This window comes from Paroedura picta, chromosome 1 (genome assembly GCF_049243985.1).
Source record: "Paroedura picta isolate Pp20150507F chromosome 1, Ppicta_v3.0, whole genome shotgun sequence".
Classification (NCBI taxonomy): domain Eukaryota; kingdom Metazoa; phylum Chordata; class Lepidosauria; order Squamata; family Gekkonidae; genus Paroedura; species Paroedura picta.
In genome coordinates, this window is record NC_135369.1 from 167,347,997 (window position 1) to 167,366,051 (window position 18,055).

General features: G+C 46.2%; 1 protein-coding gene across 1 annotated transcript in view; it reads left to right on the forward strand.

Moving 5' to 3' along the window:
• Positions 1-16,861, forward strand: part of KCNS3 (potassium voltage-gated channel modifier subfamily S member 3) — a 50,755-nt gene extending 33,894 nt beyond the window's left edge. Inside the window, exon 4 of the mRNA XM_077311241.1 lies at positions 16,177-16,861. Within this exon, the coding sequence (XP_077167356.1) occupies positions 16,177-16,214 (38 nt within the window). The 3' untranslated portion in view covers positions 16,215-16,861. The remainder of the gene's footprint in view (positions 1-16,176) is intronic.
• The last annotated feature ends 1,194 nt before the right edge of the window (positions 16,862-18,055 follow it).

The window sequence follows — 18,055 nt, forward strand, 5'->3', positions numbered from 1 at the left end:
AGCCATCCCCTCCTCCATTTCTTTCCCAAGAATCTGTAACACTAAAAAACTAAAACATTTTCAAGTATTTTAGGAGCATTTAAAATGCTTTAAATTGTAACATAGCTGTTTTCTGGGGGGGGGGAGAATTCTTCATTATAGTCCCATTTAGATTAATTAATTGAAACGTTAACATCTGTGTTTCCATCCAGCTCAAGGCAGTTGAGATGGACAGCACCTGAAAGAGGAGGTTCTGAGTACTCTAACAACAGTTACAGGCAGTGAGGGGTTAAAAAAAAACTATTTAGAGGTGTGGTGATTAAGAGCAGAAAGCTCTAACCTGGAGAACCGTCGGATTTCCCACTCTTCCTCCACACGCAGCCAGCTGGGTGATCTTGGGCCAGTCACAGTTCTCTTAGAGCTGTTCTCGCAGAGCTCCCTCGGCCCCACCTGTATCACAGGATGCCTGTTGTGGGGAGAAGAACGGCAGGCGATTGTAAAACACTTTGACACTCAAAGTTGAGAAAAGCGGGGTATAAAAGCTACGCCTCTTCTTTCCCACCTTATGTCTCTTCCCTCCCCCAGACGTTGCTTTGGCTAAATGAGGGCTCCTTTTCCAGGAATAGCTGACAAGGTTCGCTTGCCTACAGACATACTGCAAGCTGAGAACTCACTGTTGCCCAGTAACATAAGAGGGCAGAGGCAGGGTTTTCCAAGTACCTGAAGTCAGTCCAGTCGGTGTGCAAGCTGGACTATGTCAAAGGGCAGCAGAAAAAGGCCCTGTGAGAGATGATCATTAAAGGGCAAGGAAATAACTCCAGGGTTTATAAGTGCTGCAGCGCACTGTGCGCTGACTCATCCTGGCCGATTCCTGCATCTTCATCGGTCTGTGTGCAGCAGCAGCTGAAAGTGACAGTTCTTGGCTTGGAGTCCAGGTGAAGTTCCTTTAAAGCTCTCAAATTAATCAACAGCTTTTAGAAACCCATTACAACACTTCAGTGAACAGAACATCTCTTCCCCTCCTCCCCCTCTTTTTTTTTTTAAAGCCCCCAATGATTATAACCTTCAGTTTGGCATGACTGAGTGATAAAATCCTAAAAACGTTTTGCTTCACATGCTGCAGAAGGATACTTGACGGGTACCTGGGATGGCCTGGAGGAAGCTTCCAAAGAAACTCCACCCTCACATAATCAGGAGACTTCTCTGATTTGTGACTAATTAGTTAAAGCCAAGCCAGGTGGACATTTCTTAGCAGGGGAAGAGCCTTCTCGGGCCCCTCCTTCTCTCAGCTCTCTCCAAAGCCTGTGGCAGCCTCTAATCTAGTTTGATTCTTCACTCTTCCTCCACATGCAGCCAGCTGGGTGACCTTGGACCAGTCACACTTCTCTCAAAATTTTCTTGGCCTCACCTCCCTCACAGGGTCTGTTGTGGGGAGAGGAAGGGAAGGCGATTGTAAGCCGCTTTGAGATTCCTTTGGGTTGAAGTAGAAGAGTTGGTTCCTATATGCTGCTTTTCTCTACCCAAAGGCATCTCAAAGTGGCTTACATTCGCCTTCCCTTTTCTTGCCCCACAACAGAGACCCTTTGAGGTAGAGGAAGAAGAAGATTTGGTTCTTATATGCCACTTCTTTCAACTCAAAGGAGTCTCAATGTGGCTTACATTCGCCTTCCCTTTCCTCTCCCCACAACAGGCACTCTCCACAACAGGCACTTCCCTTTCCTCTCCCCACAACAGGGAGAGAGCCCTGATATCACTGCTTGGTCAGAATAGCTTTATAAGTGCCATGATGAGCCCAAGGTCACCCAGCTGGCTGCATGTGGGGGAGAGCGGAATCAAACCTGGCTCGCTAGATTAGAAGTCCGCACTCCTACCCACTACACCAGACTGGCTCTCTAAATTAGTAAAAAGCGGGGTCCAAAAACAGCTGCTGTTCTTCTTCTAGCTCCTTCCTGCTCCATATTATCATTCTGCTGTTGCCTTCTTCCCATCCAGAAGCCACCTCCAGTCCAGGTACGGGTGACGATGGCAAGGGATCGCCAAGCATGACACTCTTTCCTAAATCAATTTTCTAGGGTTCTGTCTCTTCAGTTTGCCCTCAGTGAAACTTCTCAGGGAGTGACCAAGAGATGGAATATTGGCTACTGGACATCAAAGGCTCCCAATCCATTATTTACTAGCACATTCACTATAACAGAGGGAGGAAAAGTTCTCTTTAGCCTTCCTCCCCCTCCCGTGCATATTTTGTAAATCCTCATCTTATTCCTCCGCGAGTCATCTTGACTCTAAATGGACAGACCCAGACTTCCTTGCCATTCCTGATAAGAAATGTGCTCCAGCCCTTTAATCATGGAGTTGCACTCTTCCGCACCTTCCTGCAGCCATCCAGTATCTTTGGCAGCAACTAGGACTGTGACACGGTATTCCAGATGAGGCTGTGCTGCGGTTCCGTGCAGGGACTTTGCCACATTGGCTGTTTTGTTTGCAGTCCCTCCTCAATGGCTGGCAACACTATAAGTCTCCTTTTGTTTGCATGCATCATAAGCAAGCAATGCATTTCCTCTTGGGAGGTGCGTAATTTCCAGTTTATGTAAACATTCAAGAAAGGCAGATGGGCAAATTGTACGGTATGCAAATCAAGGGCCAGCAATCAAAACGGAAGTTCTTCTGCTCACTTAACAATCAAAAGGCAAATTCCTCAAGCCTACATGAATTTGCTTAAACTTAGAATAGTTTTCTGCATTAGTATCCAAAATTGTTTTGGACCTGTAATCTGCTGAGCAGTTTCTATTAAGCTGTAGATTGGAATGTCTATTTGAGGTATAATTTCCTAGGGTTTTAAAGAGCGGGATACATTACTGAAATGAAAGCATACTGGGTTATATCCAAGAAATAAAATGACATTTCCCCCCATAATTTCAGCTGATAACAAGCAAGTAATTCAGGTACTTGAGTCGAGGTTATTTATCATTTCAGCTAAATGACAATGAGTGTAGTCACTTTTGGATCATATGACCCTTGGGAGGAGTGAATTTTGGCAGGAAGTGATACCCTTATCTGAAATTATTTCTGCTTGGCTGTTCCCCCTTCCCCTTTTTAAAGCATAGCAATCTTCGTAATGTGAAATAGGAAAAGAGTCAACTTTCTTTTTTGCAGACTGAGGCTCAAAGAGGCAAGAGATTCTCCCCCCCCCTCATGAGATAAAGTCAGAGAGGCTTTTCATTAAGAAATGAGACCGCAAGTTATCCCTTCACAATATTCTAGAGCTAGGGTGCCCTGATCATCAATGAAAAGGCAGATTTTTGAGCTGTGAAAATTTGGATTCACTGACTTGCATAAGAGAAGCACTGTTCTTTTACCCTCCACTTTCTGCTACCCAAAGAAGTCTCAAAAGGGCTTACAAACACCATTCCGTCTCCCTACAACAGGCACTGTATGAGGTAGGTGGGGCTGAGAGAGCTCTGGGAGAACTGCTCTGTGAGAGCAGCCCTAAGAGAACTGTGATTGGTCCAAGATCACCCAGCCTGTGGAAGAGTGGGGAATCAAACCTGCTTCTCTAGATTAGTCCACTGCTCTTATTTATGTTATTATTTAGATTTATATCCCACCACTCTCTATGGAATGAAACAGAATAACCCCCCCCCCCAATAAAACCAGTCTTAACCACTACACCACGCTGGCCCTTGCAAAACTAATAAAATTGTGCCAATGAATCCAACATCCATCTTTGTGTGTGCCACTAATTCCTCTGGTCCCAGAGGGAGGCTTCTGCAGTCCTGAACCCCCCCACCATGCTGACATCTATTCCAGCTGCCTGCATCAAGGCCAAACATTCTTAAGCCTGCCTTAGCAGCCAAGGGCAGACATTTATTCCCCTCCCTCTCCCCCAAACCCCCCTGAGACATCCCACTCTGCACTCGGTAGCTCTCTAGCCCTTTTCCTGCATTTGCATTGATTGTGGGCTGCAGAGCGGCCGGCTGTAACCGCCTAACTGCAGATGACATATAGATGACAATAAAGAGGCTCCCATCCCCGGCCCTCTCAGGTTTCAGGCTCCACGTTGTTGTTGGAAGAAAGATTGCATTTTCCAGTCTGTAGTTGCACTTGCAGTTTTTACAGCGTGGTGTGGAGTCACGGTTCCCATGTCATATAGATGGGAGGGAAGGGCTCTGAGGGCGTGCCTTCGTCACTGTCACACAGGTGGCAGCGGGAGCTTTCCGCCCTTCTGTTTCAAAGCAGCAACGCCCACGGTCCTGGCTGTGGTACAGGCCTGCTGTAAAGTTGTCAGGCCCACCCCCTCCCTGTACTGGCAAAGGATGGAGGGACAGAGTTGCCAGCTCCAGGTTGAAAAACCCCTGGAGATTTGGCGATGGATCCTGGGGAGCAGGGGTAGTCAACCTGTGGTCCTCCAGATGTTCATGGACTACAATCCCCATGAGCCCCTGCCAGCAAACGCTGGCAGGGGCTCGTGGGAATTGTAGTCCATGAACATCTGGAGGACCACAGGTTGACTACCCCTGCTGGGGAGGACAGACCTCTCAGTGAGGTATGATCCAGGGGTGGCGAAACTGTGGCTCTCCAGAGGACCATGGACTACAGTTCCCATGAATTGTGGGTGCTCGTGGGATCCACGGACCTCTGGAGACCCGTAGTTTGGCCACCCTGGTATGATGCCATAGAGTCCGCCCTCCAACAGATTCATGTTCTCCAGGGGAGCTGGTTTCTGTAGTTTGGAGATAAGCTGCAATTCTGGAGGATCCCCAGGTCCCCCCGAAGAATCAGCCTGGAGAACAGGAGGTTGAGAGGGGACATGATTGCTCTTTTCAAGTATTTGAAATTAACCTTAAAAGAGGGCAAGTAATGGTTTCTGTTGGAAGCAGAGGATAAGAACTACAGTAATGGGTTTAAACTACGTGTAGAAGGATACTGGCTACATGTCAGGAAGAAAATTTCACAGCCAGAGTAGTTCTGCAGTGAAATTGGCTGCCTGTGGAGGTGGTGAGCTCCCCATGACTGGCAGTCTTCAAGCAGCGGCTGGACAGATACTTATCCCAGGTGCTTAAGGCTGATCCTGCGTTGAGCAGGGGGTTGGACTAGATGGCCTGTCTGGCCCCTTCCAACTCTATGATTCCATAAGTCTATGAACATAAATGATTAAAGGCCTTAGGCCTTTAACTGTTCAGCAATATGCGTCATTCTGTGATCAGTTCCCCCAAATTTCTCATAACCGAACACAGCTGCAGAGGCCATACTGTTCAGGGGGGAACTGGCGCAGAAGGAGGAGGGCCATTTCCTTTCTACCGGCTCCATTTGCCTGCTGCATGTCGACCCTTCTCCCGGATGCTTCCATTTCTGTGACATATCCCTTCTCCTCCCCTCTGGTACCAATGTGCCCTGTAAGCATCAGCGCCAAGGGCACATCAGCAGTGCTGCATTCTGGAACTGTCCTTGGAAGGGCATGGCAGGGCTTTTCACAGGTACTTGTCTTGAGTCCTCTGCTTGTCTCGAGGGGCCAAACCTGGGAACAGCTTCACAGCGCCGTGTTCGAGTGGCTCAAGAGGGAAATCCCAGCTGGCTAGTTGTTGTAAGGCTGAAGAGGGGTTAATGATCTCTCTGAGGCACAAAGTCAATAGGCAAATAAAATTACCTGTGGCTTGCTGTAGGATAAATGGCCCCATTTCGATTAAATTACTAGCAAAAGCAGGGTCAATAATGATGTTCGGACCACGGGTTTGATTCCCGCTCCTCCCCTCCCCCTTACTGAACACAATGCTAATGTGCATGATAGAGATACCTATATTGCTATACATGCAGATTGGACAGCTGTCAAAACGTTATTACATTTTGTTAAGAGATGTTGGCACCTGACTTAATCTCCGCTAATATACTGTGCGCTGGAATCTGTACAGGGATTGCTGCATTACAGGGATGTGCAATGCATGCAAACAGCTTCTGTTATAAATTGCAAGGCGAGCTCTAGGTTGGGGGAATGCAGTTTTGTTTCTTGAGAGCGCCTTGAACAGAAAGCTAAAAACTTTGGTCCCTATTTCCCCCCCCCCTCCGTTTCTTTTTGTTTGCAACCTTTGCCATTTTCTCTGCACAACTACAGCTATATAACACCGGCAGAGGTTTGAAGTTAACATTACTGGGATGGCTTGAGGAACGGCAGAAAGCAAATGGGATTTCAAATTGCCGGCGCAGGTGTAACGTGCTTGTTGCAGGCGTAGGGAGTGTGCCCGATGCCAGAAATTGTCATGGCAGTTAGAGGTTATCACATATTTGCAGAAGGCATTTCTTTGGCAACATTTCTTCTGATCCTAAGGCAATATTAGCTGTATCGCAATCAAATTAGACTGCGGTTTGCGACCCACAATGTCAAGTGCAGTGTTGTTGCCTACCAAGTCTATGACGCCCAACTTTTAGAAGAAGAAGAAGAAGAGTAGGTTCTTATAGGCTGCTTTTCCCTACCTGAAGGAGTCTCAAAGCGGTTTACAGTCGCCTTCCCTTTCCTCTCCCCACAACAGACACCCTGTGAGGTGGGTGAGGCTGAGAGAGCCCTGATATCACTGCTCAGTCAGAACAGCTTTATCAGTGCTGTGGCGAGCCCAAGGTCACCCAGCTGGCTGCATGTGGGGGAGCGCAGAATCGAACCTGGCATGCCAGATTAGAAGTCCACACTCCTAACCACTACACCAAACTGGCTCTCCTTTTACAATCTCTTTTACAATCCTGAACAGAAAACTAAACCAGGGGTTGTGTGATGCCCTCTATGGGTCCGTCATACATGGCTGATGAGTTTAATTTGGTATGATGGGGGCCAGTGAGACAGGCCATTTTGGTCAACTGAGAGGATCCACACGGTCCCATATGATTTTGGGGGACTAGGTTTTTTTAAAAACTATAAACTTTCCCCTCAGTTACCAGGTATCTAGGCGAGGGTTTCTCAGCCAGGGTTTCGTGAATCTCTGGGGTTTCTTGGTGGCCCTCAAAGAGTTTCCCCAATAGTTGGGAGTTAATTTTTAATATATGTTTTAAATTGGTTAACATTTTATTTATTTATTTATTTAGATTTATATACCGCCCTCCCCGAAGGCTCAGGTGATTTATCAGGTGATATAACCATATATGGTCATATTGACCTGCCCCCCCTCCCAAAATGGCCAATGATGGGCCTGGAGGGGGTGGGAAGGGGAGGGGTCCCGGGTGGGTGTGTACACATCTATGCTTCCCAACCATATTCTGCACGATGGTGCCACTTCTGGGGTTTCTTGAAGACTGAAGACTGTTTCAGGGGTTTCTCAATGCTCAAAAAGTCTAATAATAAAAATATTGAAAAGGGCTGGTCTAGGCTTTGCGTTCATTGCTGTGAGGTAAATATTGTGGTGCACAAGTAGAATGCAGAAATCCCTGAGGCAGGAATTCTATATTAACTACAAAGAAGATGTATCGATTTACAAGGAGGTTTCAAGGAAGAGATTGGCAGCACAGGTCTCCAGATAGACAAAAGAGAAACCTGACTGAGGTACATTAATTTAGAGAATAGTTTCAATTTTCTTTATTGCTTCCGAGCATAAACAGGCTTTTGCCCATTAGCCACCAGGCTGGATCCTAACAAACACACAGGATTCCACCCATCCTGAGAGGAATGGCACAGGGTCTGCTCTTTACCAGAGACAGGCCCAACAACTGGGTGCGCTTTTCTCTGTCAGAAGTAGAGTCAAACCACTATGCCGCACTACCAAGCAGAGCTGCCCTTCACTCTGCCTGCTTTTTTCCTGAGCCGGACTTCAGCTTACTGCTCTCTCCCTGAGGCAGAACTCGAACTCTTGCAGTTTCCCTCCAAAATACCCTCCCCCCTTCTCAAAGGTGATCCATGTGCTGGAGCAGCATTCCCACAGGCTCAAATGAGTGACTGTTTCCCCTTCAAGGGTGGGACAGCCTCCTGTCCATCACAGCACATGCACACAAAAGTGTATACCAGGGGTAGTCAAACTGCGGCCCTCCAGATGTCCATGGACTACAATTCCCAGGAGCCCCTGCCAGCGAACGCTGGCAGGGGCTCCTGGGAATTGTAATCCATGGACATCTGGAGGGCCGCAGTTTGACTACCCCTGGTGTATACCTTGAATAAAAACTTGGTCGGGCCTAAAGCTGCCACTAGTTCCTTTAAGCTTTGCTGCTTACCCTCTACATCTATCTATGGACTGGCAACTTCAGTTTCATTGTATCCGAAGAAGTGTGCCGGCACATGAAACCGTGTACCTTGAATAAAAGTTCATCGGGATTCAAGGAGCCACTGGACACAAATAGCAAGCTAATAGGGTACTGTTATCCCCTCTGCCCTAGCACCTATATACGTGGCTTCAGATTTTTCTTTTAATTTTTGCAGGGACAAATGATCTTTTAACGCTCTCTTGTCTATTTTACCACAGGGGCCACCAGCCAGGTTGCATGCCCAAGTTGCATGCCCAGGGAAATCCCGATCAACATTTTAGAATCAGAAAGCAGATTTTTTCCAGCCAGGACTGGCTAGTGATTCTGGGTTTTGTGGCCGCATCATCTGGGCATGGAATTGGGGTCACTGTGGTGGGCAGGTAGTTGTGAATTTCCTGCACTCTGCAGAGGGTTGGGCTAGAGGACCTTGGAGGTCCGTTCCAACTCTATGATTCTATTTAATACTTGTGAAGCAGGAAAAACAGGAAAATAATTCCCCTGGGTGCTGTATTGACATGGGGAAAATGACTTGTGGGGAGACCAGTGCCTTTCTTCCCCACACAGTAGTTGTCCAAACCCAATTGGGATCTTCTATTTTTTTTAAAGTTATTTCCCGAAGCTGCTGTGTGGTTGCAGGGAATTCAGGTTGGGTTTGGGCAACCCAGGCCTAACTTGTTAAAAACCTAAATGCCCTGAGTTGTATTGGAAGGGCAGGTTAGAAGAAAAAAGATTTCATTAATTCATGAAGCCAGCTTGGTTTACTGGTTAGGAGTGCAGACTTCTAATCTGGCGAGCCGGGTTTGAATCTGCGCTCCTCTACATGCAGCCAGCTGGGTGACCTTGGGCTCACCAGAGGACTGAGAAAATTGCTCTGACCGAGCAGGAATATCAGGATTCTGTCAGCCTCACAGGGTGTCTGTTGTGGGGAGAGGAAAGGGAAGGTGACTGTAAGCCACTTTGAGCCTCCTTCGGGTAGAGAAAAGCGGCATATAAGAACCAACTCTTCTTCTTCTTAATTAATTAATCAATCAATCAATTAATTAATTCAGCCTTCCAGATAGCTAGTACAGATCACTTAGAACAATAGTAATGCAATCCCTGTATGCTGCCCTTAAGAGTAGGCTGCATATGCCACTTTGGACTAGCGAAATGTTCTTTGCAGATTTTACAGCCCTACATAAAATACACAGAAGAGATAATATCTGAACGGGTCTCTCCATGTTCATAGGTGCTTTCTTGTAACATGGCAATGTACACGAGCATACCCCCCTCACACAGACACACACGCACGCACACACACATATACACACTGAATTCTGTTTACCTTGATGGGCTGTCCTTAGGAAGGCAGCAAAGAAAGGGGCTTGAGGTATAATTTGTGTCATGTTAGTTTTCTGCTGATGCTGAAGACTCAGATATAATTACATTTTCTGCTGAATCTTCAGCACTAAGGCGGGCAGAGAGTCAGTTTGGAAGGGACTGTTGTCTCAGACGATGCCAGCTTTGCCATTAGTACTTTCCTCCTTTCATCCATGAGGAAATGCTGCCAAATTTTGGCTTCACTAAACACGCCTTTGTTGATATTTGCCTGAGCTTTTCAACTTGTGGGCCAGGTTATAACTGCCAGTGACTTCTTCGAAGAAGTCAGGTGTGCAACTGGTTCCCAGTCAGATTGGTATGTTGTGCATTTCAGGTCTGCATTACCTGTTTACTCCTGACTGGGTAAGTGCTGTCAAGAGTCATCCAACCTTCTGGGGGGTTGTTTAAAGCAAGAGGTTGGCAATTGTTTTTACATGCACAGCCTTCCTTGGTGGTTCCCAATCCAAGGATAAACTGTGGCCAATTCTGGTTAGCTTCTAAGTGCTGACAAGCTCAGGTCACTCTGGGCTATTCAGGCTGTTGTTTAGACAGAATGACTTTAGAGGTGGGATCTCAAGGGTCTGGGGGGAGGCAGGAGAAGGAGTAAAGGCTTCCTGCCAGTCCCATGGGACTCAGCTTGGTCTCTGTGTTCTGTCTTCCTTCCTTCCTTCCTCCCCCCCCCCCACCATGATTTGTGCTTTTGCCAAGTTTCCAGCCCCAAGAAAGGCCACAGTGCAGGTGTGCATCCTAGCGCCGTTGTTTCCCTGGGTGCAATGGCCTTTGCCTCTAAGTGTGTGTTTTTGTGTTTGCGTTTGTGTGTACACACATACATACATACCAAGGGATTCTTTTCAATTTTTCCAAAACTGGAAAAAAATGAGATTTTGGGGAATACTTGGGGGGTGGGGAGGGACCCTCTTGTGAAATATTTTCTCAAATGAGTGGGTTGCTTTTAAAGGTAAGGTGGGCATACCGTAGACCAAGCTTCTCTACCAGAGTTTTATGAAACAATGAGCTTGGAGGGGGTAGGAAGGGGAGGGTGGACATATACACAGTTATGCTTCCCAATTATATTCTGCATGATCATACTACTTTTGGGGTTTCTTGATGCTTGAAGAATGCTTCATAATTTCTCAACGATAAAAAAAAGTTGAGAAAGGCTGCTGGAGACATACTCCAAGATGCCCAAATGACACTTGATCTCCATGAAGGGAGCATGAAGGACTCTCAGTGCTTTTCAGCTGTGGCATGCCTTCTCTTGTCCTTTTTGACCTGACTTGTGGTTGACATTTTCCCAGCTCCCTCAGGTTGGGTAATAATTAGCAGATTGTCTTACCTTGCAGGAGGGAGGTCAAAGATCAGAAGGAGGTGGGGGCAGAAAGGGTACCAATACCTCAGAAGAAAACAAAGTTTCATTGAGAACATAGCTCTCTCTAACCAGTTAGCAAAGATTAAGGTGCATGTACTAAGGTAACAGGGGGTGCATCTACTTGCAATTTTCTCTCAAGTATTGGGTATATTTTCCTTGTGTAAAACCAAGGCATTTATAACATTTAAATTCCATAAATATGTAAACACTGCAATTGTATTTGCTCGGTAAGTTATAAATGATGCATTTTATGTTGCTAAAAGCAGTAATATTAGTTTAGGTTTGATAGGACAATAAGTATTGTATTCCTTCCCCCTCCCCAGCTGGATTTTTTTTTTTCTGGGAGGAAAAGGGAAAGGGAAACTGTGTGTATGTGTAGTTTCAAAATTTCTGGAAATTTTACATCTGTAGGCACAAGATCTCAACATCTCATGTAGATAAATAGATTCAGGTAGGTAGCCATGTTGGTGGTGGGGAAGCAGAACTATATCTGAGTCCAAAAAGTTTTATTCTGGGTATAAGTTTTTGTGTGCATGTGTAACCTAATCAGTTGGACCAACAACGTCAAAACATTTTTTATTATTATTGAAGAAGGGAGCAAGTTCACGTCTATGACAGTGTGATCCCACCTTGTGACACTTGCATTTATGGAAATAGCTATAACCCAACTTCAGCAGAGATCATATTTGGCACAATCATTAAACACATCCAACAGCAACCAAGAGTTAACAATTCAAGCCTGCTGTATTTGGGCAGACCAGGGCCTCAGTCCTTTTTTTTTTCTTTTCTTACTTCTGCCTAAGCAGTCCCTTGCAGAAGCACCAACTTGCAGCTGTTCTGTGTTGGCACCAGGATACAATTGGCAGCAAAATAACTTCTCCTACCTAAAAAGTTAATATAGTTTTTATACTAAGGCGACCAGATTTTAACATTGGTAAAGCGGGACACCATTGACTGGGGGGGGGGGGGGGGTTCTTGATTAAAATTTGGTCTATATGGAGCAACAAAAAATTTTCATAGAACGCAAAGAACGCAAAAATAGTATTGTAATATATATATTTTTTACTTGCAACATAAGTGCAATTTGCCAGGTGCCCCCAGATGTCCCTCCAAAAATGGGACAATCTAGTCACCTTATTTTATACAAAGTCTGGTCCTTAGGGGAGGGGGCTTCTCCCTACAGGTTCAGTCCTCCAATCCTCCTGGGGAAATTGCACCTTTTCTTCCTTATAAGGAATACCCCAGCTCTTTAACTCCCTCTAGTGGACTCAGGGGGTGACACATGCATACTTCAAAGAACTTCAAAGGGCAGGGGTTGGAGTAGATGACCCAGGAGGTCCCTTCCAATTCTATTATTCTATGATTTTTAACTACAGCGGAGTGAAGGCATATTAGCAGTATAATTCAAAATAAAAAATTTAGAACATTCAAAAGCAAAAATCCATGGGAGATTCACAGTTATTGCAAAAATTGGGGTGGGGGACAGCATTGTAGGAAGCACTACGGACCTTTTAAACAGCACACTACAGTAATTCAGAAGTACAGCAAAGGACTAGAAAACAGGAGAAAGCAATTTTCCCTCAAGACCGGCTCAACCATGCTCTACTAACTCAAAACAAGCAGGTTTGTATGAATTCTGCTAGCAGTCAGGTACTAAAACAGGTCTGTCTGGAATGACAGAAAAAATCCATTAGCAACCAGTTACTAAAATGGAGTACAAAGGCAGTTTTAAAATGGCCACAGTCTGCATTGTCCAGGCTTCAAGAAATCCCAGAAGTGGCGTGATCATGTCGAATATGGTTGGAAAGCATAGCTGTGTACATGCCCACTCAGGACCCCTCCCCTTCTCACCTCCTCCAGGCCCATCATTGGCCATTTTGGAGGTGGTCTGCAATATGCCCACCTTGTCTTTAAAAGCAAATCACTCATTTCAGAACAGAAAATATTTCACAGGGTTTTTCTGATATGATCATATATGGCCATAAAGGTAATGGTATCCCCTGTGCAAGCACCTGGTCATGTCTGACCCTTGGGGTGACACCCTCCAGCGTTTTCATGGCAGACTCAATACGGGGTGGTTTGCCAGTGCCTTCCCCAGTCATTACCGGTTACCCCCCAGCAAGCTGGGTACTCATTTTACCGAACTTGGAAGGATCGAAGGCTGAGTCAACCTTGACCTGGCTGCTGGGATCAAACTCCCAGCCTCATGGGCAGAGCTTTCAGACTGCATGTCTGCTGCCTTACCACTCTGCACCACAAGAGGCTCCATATGGCCATATCACCCAATAAATGTTTAACAATTTTTAAAAATTAATTAATTACTTCCCACCCATTTGGGAAACCCTTCTATCTAGTGCCATCAGGAAACCCAAGGGTTTCACAAAACCCTGGCTGAGAAAGTCTGATATAGAATATTCTGTGCTGTTTTTTTGAACTGGACTACAAATGCACCATCAAAGAACTTTGTTTTCATTTTTATGTGGTCTCATTGCAATACATTCAGGACAGCGACTTGTGTCTAATTCGCTTCCCTTTCATTTACATTATTGAAGGGGGCATATATGGAGAAAGGCTAGAACGTATGACTAAAACGGTTATACTTTTTTAAAGCTTCCATTTGTATGCACACGCACGCTCTTGGTTTCCTCTGAAGATAAAATTCATTATAATTATTGCCAGTGAATTTCACTTTATGTCTGGTAATTGCCATCCCCCCCCCCCCCCCACAGCTCCTTTTCAACGAGCGGACAATAGAAACCTCAACAAGAGTCAGTCAGGGCTTGGCTGCAGATACACTTTGATTTCTTGCTTAAATTCTTCCATGAAAAAAAAAAGTATGCAGATGTTTCCTGTGACTCATGGAACTAGCAAAGCACTGCACTTTCCAGAGGCTCTGGCCCGTAAGACCTGACCAGTTTCTATGCCCGATGACCTGCAATCAGCCATTAATGGGATTTAATTAGTGTGCACCCAAAGACCATTGGGCAGGTATCATGGTACAAAATGAATTGACAATAAAAACGGGATGCTTGAGAATAATCTAAGGAGGTTGGACTTAAAGTGGAGTACCCATTCTCTGAGCGAACACCAGTGAAGTTTTTATTTTGTTTATTTAACCACAGAGAGGTTTAAAAAAAAAACAAAACAGAAAGGGTCACATTTAACACATGGGGATTAGGAGAGGTCCAAGAAGATCAAAACTAATGTCCGGTGGGTTAATAAACACAATGTGGTCCTATTAGGCATAAAGATTGATGTAGTCTGTGGCGGTTTAGGAACCCTGAGGTCACTTGAGGGACTGTCTGTCTAGTGCTTTCCTCATTTTTTTAGATGAAGAGGCATTTACTTGACATGCTGATATATGAGAGTCTGGAAATCATACAAGATTTTGGGGATAACAGGCTAACTTTGCCGTATGATGAAGTGGCTGTCAGTAGGTGGTAGAACGGTGGCTGGGAGGGAGAAGAAATCCTTCTTCCCAGGTATTTGCATTTTAGATAGTAAACTTGAAACTTTGTGTATCAAGTAGTGAGGAGAAGGCTCATAGCCAAATGCCAGGGGGTGGCTGCACTTCTCATGGCAATGCAACTGATCTCAAGGCGACCGAGGTCAGTTCACCTGAGAGAATGGCCACTTTAGAAGGCGGACAGTATGGCATTTGACGTCCCTCTCCTCCCAAAACCTGCCCATTGCACCAGATTCAATTTCAAAATTTCCTAATAGAGAACAATTGTGGCAGGAGTACCCAGACAGGGCCTCCCAAACTGGAAAGGGGTATCACTACAAGTGTCCTTAAAGAGGGAATGGGGAGGGGAGAGGTTACAGCCCTGATCTATGGGGGGAGGCACCACACAGGAGCCCTGGAAGCATGGGGCCCATAGCACATGCTGCATGTGCTACATGGATAAATGGGCCCCGGTCCCTCCCTAGAACCTCCAGGTATTTCCCAGAGGGCTTGGCAACCCTCGTAATGTATTCTTCGCAGGGTCTGAAAAGATACTGAGGGCGACTCAACAAAGCTAGTGGGCCAAAGCCAAGTTTTAACCCCAACTGCTGTGTGATGAGTAGCATCTAGAGCAGGGGTAGTCAAACTGTGGTTCTCCAGATGTCCATGGACTACAATTCCCAGAGCCCCCCTGCCAGCATTCGCTGGCAGGGGGCTCCTGGGAATTGTAGTCCATGGACATCTGGTGGGCCGCAGTTTGACTACCCCTGATCTAGAGTACCAGGGTTCTGGAGGGAGCTCTTGGGCAGCACATCCTTCACACCCTCACCGTTAATGTGGAAGAAAGGGCCAGGCACACACACACAATTCTGCCATGCTGCATTTGACTTTCTAAGATGCTTTAGGGACTGCTGAGTCCTTTCGCCCCGGAAAATGCCCATTCTTTTCACTGTCTGGAGGTGGCCTCCTACAGCTTAAAAAACTATGTACACTCACGGGGAGCTTGGAGGAGGAGGAAATGATTTGGAATTTCAGTTAAGTGATACCGGTTAGGCAGTATGTGGGTTCCCTTTGTGTGTATACTTGGAACCATTCTCCTTTGACTATCAAAATGGTAGTGTCTATGGGAACAAAGCCTCAGCCGCTGTGCCCTGTTGTTGGCCCTCTAGAGGGACTGGTTGGCCACTGTGTAAGGCAGGATGCTGGGCTAGGTGGACCATTGGCCTGATGCATCAGGGCTCCTCTTATGTGCTGTTTCTAGTGTAAAGGTAAAGGTAAAGGTATCCCCTGTGCAAGCACCGAGTCATGTCTGACCCTTGGGGTGACGCCCTCTAGCGTTTTCATGGCAGACTCAATACGGGGTGGTTTGCCAGTGCCTTCCCCAGTCATGACCGTTTACCCCCCCAGCAAGCTGGGTACTCATTTTACCGACCTCGGAAGGATGGAAGGCTGAGTCAACCTTGACCTGGCTGCTGGGATCGAACTCCCAGCCTCATGGGCAAAGCTTCAGACTGCATGTCTGCTGCCTTACCACTCTGCGCCACAAGAGGCTCTATGTTTCTAGTGTAAATGTCTTTAAATGCAGTTGCGTGAATAATGCCAGGCTTTGGGTCTGTATACCCTGTGGCTGGCCCTCCAGAGGGACTGATTGGCCACCGTATGAGACAGGATGCTGGACTATTGGCCTGAACCACTTAACCTCCCATCACTGTTTCAAGCCATTGTTTCCCACTAGGTAGTGGAACCATGTACAAGACTTGATTTTGAAGACACTGACCTCGGCATTAAAAATATGTTTGTCTCCCCCATATAGAACGGGCGTCTTTAGTCTCTTCGAAGACTCACCTGTGACTGGACCTGTAGTCTGCTGGTTACCTCTGACACTAAGCACAGCTAAAAGTATCCGTACCAATCGAAGAGATGCTTCGGCATCCGACTATGCACGGTTCAAGGATGTCTCCCTAATGCCGTCGCGGGGGCGATAACCATGAGCAGTAAGTGGCAAAAAAGAAATTGGGGGCAGTACTGGCAGATGATGCTAGAGCTTACTGGGCGTTTGCTGTTCCGGCTTCACCCCGACTCCCCCCTCCCCATTCCACTGAAAAAAAAAATAAGCCATACATACCATTTATTGCCTCATTTTATACTTTTGGGCCAGCAAGACAGTTTATACGGAATCCGCTTCAGCCCACATGACATAGTTTTCATGTTTCCCCCTCCCCCATGAATGAAAGCACCCGCTTTTGGGATCCAGCTCCGACTTTGCCAGACGCTTCCTTGCCATGATTACCGCCATTACGTTTGCTGCTGAATGATGATAATGACGATAGCGATGTATTGTGACCTCTCGTTAATCCCGCTTGCTGTTCTCTCGCTTGTGGATTGTCAAAAATTTCAATAAGCAGGATACTTTTCTCAGTAGGCCAACTGTACGGCTATCGCGGCTAACCCCTTCACAATAAGGCAAAGCTACCTCAACACCAATAAAACTTGGACATTACCAATGACCTTTTGTATGTGTCCTTTCTAAGCTGTTACCGTCTTATTACTAGGGACCAAGCCCGTTGCATTCAGGTATACAACGGGTGCTAGATTAGGGGGTGGGGTGGAAGAACTCTGCAAATGGCCTCCCCCTCCCCCCCTCCAGAACTGGAAAGGCTGCAGGCAGCTGTTAGGGAACTCACTGGCAGGGGCAGCTCTCACGCAGCAGGGATCTGCAGCCTCCGAGCCTCGGAGGGAAGTGGAAGGAGGAGGGGGTGGTCAGAGGTGAGGGATGGAAGGTGATTGGCTGGCTGCTGGACAGACAGGCAAGCCGGTTGGAGGAGGAGGCATTCAGGGGCGGGACAGCCTCCCTGAGTGGGTGTTACACACTGAGTGGCACTTAAGCCATGAGACATGCTCCTCCTCCAAAGCCTTACCAGAAATATATTATGTGGAGCAGATATGCAAAGTCAAACACCGGTTGGTTTAAAAAGCACGCAATTATTATATTAAATTCTCAGCTGGTTTGGTTCCTGAGAGCCAGTTTGCCCAACTTACCCATATTGTCGTTTTTTTTCATCTAAATATATATTTCTATTTCTCTCCTAGCAGCGCTCTGTATTTTTGACTCTGGAGGCCAAATTTGTTTTGTTTACAAATTAGATCTAGGATTCATCCAAAAGGAAGGCTGTGTTCTTTTCCATGTGTAGCATCAAGAAAAAGGGGGAGGGTTGTCTTAAATTTGCTTTCAAGTTTCAGGTATGTACAGCATTAAAATACTATTTGTATATAATGATACCTTTATTGGCATAAAAACGTCTTGTATATAATGTTGGGAGGGCTGTCTATTTGTGAGAAGAAAAGACGCCCCCGAAAACGTTTGTATATATTGACACAAGTTGTGCTATCATCACATGGCAGGGGGAGAGAGATTCATCTCCTGTTGTACATCACTAGTTATCACTGAGGTGGAGCGAAATCAAGAAAGGACCTGAGTAGGTATGCCTGAATGCTACAGGAGAGTCTAACAACCTTCCTTTAGTGGTCTCAGCAAGGTCAATCCGGAATGTGGGAATTACCTTAGAGGGAATAACAAGATCAGGCGGTGAACTTGTCATCCTAACAAGGTTGCAGGAGGAAGCCCTAAGCATGCACTGGTTAGAGGAGTAGAGTTGCCAAATGGTTGCTTTTTGTTTTTTCTGATGTCAAGT